At 47.4% G+C, this 5,312-nt stretch overlaps 1 protein-coding gene across 5 annotated transcripts in view; it reads left to right on the plus strand.

The window, feature by feature from the left end:
* Positions 1-5,312, plus strand: part of RMDN1 (regulator of microtubule dynamics 1) — a 39,951-nt gene that overhangs the window by 29,265 nt on the left and 5,374 nt on the right. For all 5 annotated transcript variants that reach the window (XM_005880347.2, XM_014528458.1, XM_014528457.1 and 2 more), the window contains exons 5-7: positions 1,138-1,227; positions 3,638-3,693; positions 4,286-4,373. In XM_005880347.2, the coding sequence (XP_005880409.1) occupies positions 1,138-1,227; positions 3,638-3,693; positions 4,286-4,373 (234 nt within the window). The remainder of the gene's footprint in view (positions 1-1,137; positions 1,228-3,637; positions 3,694-4,285; positions 4,374-5,312) is intronic.

Raw genomic sequence — 5,312 nt, forward strand, 5'->3', positions numbered from 1 at the left:
AATCCCGTATTAAATTCGATAAGGAAATGCAGACCTCCTGAATGAATTTTAAAAAATTTTCTACTTGCTTGTCATTAACCTTAGTTCCTTTACTATTGAGCATAAACTTTAACATTTGCCCATAAAGGGCATTTTCTCTAGATTCTAATTGCCCCATGCTTTACTCCCGATTACCAAAAAATTGCTCCTCCCTTACCTTAACGAGTGCACTCTTTATCCGGAGGAGTTCCTCACGTCGTCTCTCCAAGCCCGACGGAATTCCTCACCGTCTTTTTCCCAGTTCCTCAGTCCGTGTTCGGGCGCCAGATCTGTCAGGGCCAGCCTGACAGGGTTGAGCCGGGCTGAGGCAGGGAGGTGGGAATTGAGAAAAGAAAGAAAGAAAGACAGGAAAGCGGGGTCGGGAGGACCCCAGTTCTCTCGATGAACTGAAGCAACTTTATTAGCCGCACAATCCTATTTATACATAACACACTTAATAGGAGGTCTGTCAAGAGGAATGTATTCTTTGTTCCTCTTAATCTCTAAGGGAGAGACACAGCAGAAGGACAAGTTCTCAGTACAGCATATCTCAGTAAATAGTTACAGACTTCTTGGTAAGCCATGAAAGGCTGTTCTCATTCTACAAAGGTTGCTCTCATTCTACTGATAACCGCCATCCAAACAAGTCTGGGAAAACTGTGTGGGTAAGGGTCCCAGCCTTGCTAGCCCCTTCAGGTGCAAGGACCTTGCCAGCTTACATCTGGCCCCCAACACCTAGAGACTCGCTGTTCTCTGCCTTGTACCTTCGTCTAGGACAGTGGTCGGCAAACGGCGGCTCGCGAGCCACATGCGGCTCTTTGGCCCCTTGAGTGTGGCCACGAAGTTTCAATTGCACTGTACGTGCGTGCCCGCACGTGGTATTTTGTGGAAGAGCCACACTCGAGGGGCCGCAGTTTGCCCACCACTGGTCTAGGAGCACACAGGGCCAGCTTCTCCTTGAGCTCCCGAGGCTGTCCACTTCTCCGTCTGCCCCAGTGTATTGAGTACGGTGTTTATGTGCAGTAACTTCTGTTGAATGAGGAATAAATACTCAGTTTACCTGTGTTGAATGGACCAGTATTAAGCGTTGTTATTCTTACATCTGTTTTCTATTTTTAGTGGTGTGCCATCTGCATTAGTGACGTCGGAGATTACGAAGGCATCAAGGCTAAAATCGCAAACGCCTACGTTATCAAGGAGCATTTTGAGGTACCAGTGAACTGGGCAGGCGTGGGCTTTCTGGGTGGTTGGTTCTCTGTTCCGGCAGCTGATCAGACTGCCTCAGACTTGCTGGCCTTGGAGAGGCGGTGGTCTCAGTTCTGTGGGCAGCACCCGTGCTCTGTTCTGGGGGTGTAGCTGAGCTCCTGCGGGCTGTGCTCACCTGCTCCACGCAGGGATGGGTGCACAGGGGGCCTCTCATCTCCATTGGTTTCTGTTCCTTTATTGCATGATTGCTGGCTTCCAAGAGTGGGCGGCCCAGGGAGAAAGTCCCGTGTGCAAACCTGCCTCACACCTGGTAATACCCCGTCAACCCACACGAGTCATGTGGCCAAGCCAGAGTCTGTGGGGCTCACAGGCTAACAGCCCAGCATCGCAGCCCCTGCCTGGGGACAGCACTGTGTACACTGTGGCCTCTGGGTGTGCTCACATCTCCCTGAAGTTAGTGCTCGCATCACCATGTGCTTCCTCGGCTGCCACGGGCTCTCCACTCATCTGTTCCACCCGACACTGGCCCTGTTGCAGCATGTTCGTCTCTCGCGTGGTATTCTAGACCATCTCGGAGCTACAAAGGAGGCACAGGCGGGGAAAGCGCGGGCAGGGATAATGGTAGGTAGGCTGGGCAACAGATGTCTGAATTTTATGGTCATAGACTCAGCTTCTAGATTTTTTAATGACTAGTTGACCAGAACATTGGATGGCAAGTCAGGAGACCTAGCTGCTTCTTCAGGCTCAGTAATATGTGTGCGCACAAGTGTATATACACACGTGTCTATCCATTTCAATTTAATAGGTCTTTTTCACATTTTAAGTCTTAGAAATCAGACAACATTGTGTAGTCAGTAGTATCTTATACTTCCTTTGTAGTCTTAGTGGTACGTAAGATAATGTTGTGGTGTCTTAGATTCAGTGACTATGGCATCTTGCCTAATGCCGCATCTCAGTTACTCTGTGCCTTGGTGTGGAAATACATGACAGGTAACTGCCAACGTGAATAGTGAAAAATCGCAGAAAATATATTAATGTATATTAATCTAAACTTCGAACATGAAGGCTATAATATTTTAAAATTCAATGTTTTTTATAAGCTTTCAAATGTATATGTGTTCAGTGTGTTTTAAAATGACAGTGTTTACCATTTATACTATTGTTTCCGATCCCATATTTACCTAAGTCAGAGGAGTGCCTGTCTTTATTTAACTGGACTTAGATTAAACTGGAGGGTTTGCTGGGAGAAGCCCGTCCGCCACCTGTGAGAGGTTGAGCTCTAGTGCCCAGGAATCGGGAGGCTACCTTCTCTCTAGACCGGCCCTGCCCTTGGCGGGGTGAGAAAACAGCGACTTACATGGTGTTTGCAGGGCGTGGTTTTCCAGCGGGACTCCAGCAGGGAAGGAGCTTAGAGTAGAGGTTGTAAATACTTCCAGTTGTGTTTTGCTATAACTCATGCAACTATGTTTATGGAAAAGCACATTTTCAATCCGCGCTGCGTCTTACCCATACTATTGGGCCGGAGTTCTGCCAGGTCACACTTGTTAGCCTCGTTCTGTGACCTCTGCTGCTGCCACTGACCGCGCTGTGAGAAATGATGCCAGGACCCAAGAAAAGGAAACTGGTGACGGGAGACAGTGCTGTGCCAAGCACCTGCTGTGACTTGCTCATTTCATTGTCACCACAACTCTTTTGGGAGGTGTGTTACTGTCTCAGTTCTCTGAAAGAGCAAACCCAGGCAGAAATAGAGACACATCTCAAGGCCAGGAGGTTGGGAGGCATGAGCTGTGATTGCCACCCAGTCAGAGGTCTGGCTTCAGAGCCCGCACTGGTAACAGTGCAGAGATTTGAAAATGTGTGTCGCACACACTCCTGACTGGAAGCGACAGTGTGGGTGCACAGAAAAGCATACGCTAGGGCAGGGGTGGGCAAACTTTTTGACTCGAGGGCCACAATGGGTTCTTAAACTGGACCGGAGGGCCAGAACAAAAGCATGGATGGAGTGTTTGTGTGAACTAATATAAATTCAAAGTAAACATCATTACATAAAAGGGTACGGTCTTTTTTTTTTTTAGTTTTATTCATTTCAAACGGGCCGGATCCGGCCCGCGGGCCGTAGTTTGCCCACGGCTGCGCTAGGGAGTCCCAGTTTTTAAAAAGGGTCTCTTATTTTTAATGGCACTACATTAACCTCTGAAATTTCCTTAGCAGTTTTCAACAAAATAATGATCAAAGGAGTAATTTCGTTAAAGTTATTGTCATTTATACTTTACATTAATTCACACAGGGCTGTCACGTGGTAAATGGAAATGAGGGACACTTTCCTGACACATTCTACCTGTGCTTCCTCAGTAAACAAGCAAAATTCTTCTTGTTTATAAAACAAATGCTTGATTTTCTCATTTCTTGTTAGAAAGCAATTGAATTGAACCCTAAAGATGCGACTTCGATTCACCTAATGGGCATTTGGTAAGAAAATTTCTTTGAATAAATATTTCAGTGGTACGTAGTGTGATCTTATTTTGTTGTGTTTAAAAAAGCAAGATGTCAGCTATTTTAAAATGCTGCTTGGCACTCAGGAGTGCTTGCTTAACCATTAAATCAACCAGCAGCTGTGCCTGTCGTTAGGAAATACAAATGTGATTGTGATCTTGTCAGACGTCGTTATTCAGATCATTTAGCAACAGGTGCAGTGGTCCCCTCTCATCCGCGGGCGCACGCCCAGGGCCCCAGCGGCTGCCTGACGCCGCAGGTGGTGCCCAGCCCTGAGTATGCGCCCTTCTTTCCTGCACACGCCCTCTCACCCGAAGCGGCTCCACAGCCTCTCAGCGCTGTTACCAGTAGTCACCACTGTTTACATGTGATCACAAGCCCCCCACTCGATGGAGCAGTGTCAGTCAGTCCCTGCACAACTCGGGGTGGAAGTGAGCCTCTGATGTTATGTCCAGTACACGCTGCTTAAACAGGCAGCACCAGCGTCCTGTATGTCTGATAAGAAGCTTGATTGTCTTGAAGAGAAAGTCAGTCAGTTCGATGCATGAACGTTTCTTTACTCCCCCAGGTGCTACACGTTTGCTGAAATGCCTTGGTATCAGAGAAGAATTGCCAACATGCTGTTTGCAGCCCCTCCCAGCTCCACCTACGAGGAGGTGAGTGCTGAGCTCCCAGGGCGGCACTCGCAGGGCTCCCTCGGGACTTGTCCAGGCAGCCACTCGGCCTTCACTGTGTCCGTGACTCTGGGTCGATTTCTCTAGTGGAGGCTTGTGACGCCCGTGGCAAACAGCTGCCTCCGTTTTCTGTTTGAAACTTGTGCCACGTGAATCCCAAGTAGGGCAGGAAGCACAGTGCCTTCTCCTAGCAAGCTGTTTGGACATATTCTCTGTACGTCATTTCCCTGCCATGCCAAAGAAAGTGCGACTTGGCATCGATAACTTTTTTTAAAAACATATTTTTTTATTGATTTCAGAGAGGAAGGGATCGGCTGCCTCCTGCCTGCCCCCAACTGGGGATCGAGCCCACAACCCGGGGAACCAAACCATGACCTCCTGGCTCATAGGTCGATGCTTAACCCACTGAGCCACACTATCTGGGCTCCATAACTTTTTTAAGTGCCGTTGAAAGAATGTTGAGGGGGATTTATGGGCAAACGTTTTGGGTTTGCTTGTCAAAAAATGTGCAGAGTGAGGAAACAGGCCATTGAAATGGCTTTCTGAATACTAGTGTCATAGTGAGGGCCTGTTTCTTTCTGGAAAGCTGTAGTGGAATCTGATATAAGGTGCATTGAGGTGTAAATTACACAGCTGGGAAATACCTATTGCTATTAAGAACAGTGCATTCTAAGAGAAAAGATAGCTCTGCTCTAACAAATCGGTTTTTAAGAAATCAGTTGGTAGGTAGTGTATTATAAAAGCCGTTTAAGTGAGTCATAAAGAATTAACCCTTTTAGACTCACAGTAGCATTTTATGTAGGAATCTACACTAATAAAAGAGAAACATGGTAATTAGCATACGACCGCTACCCTTCCCATTGGCTAATCAGCATATCCTTATGCAAAGTAACTGTCAGCCAAGATGGCGGCCAGCAGCCA

Source organism: Myotis brandtii, unplaced genomic scaffold (assembly GCF_000412655.1).
Source record: "Myotis brandtii unplaced genomic scaffold, ASM41265v1 scaffold634, whole genome shotgun sequence".
NCBI classification, from domain to species: domain Eukaryota; kingdom Metazoa; phylum Chordata; class Mammalia; order Chiroptera; family Vespertilionidae; genus Myotis; species Myotis brandtii.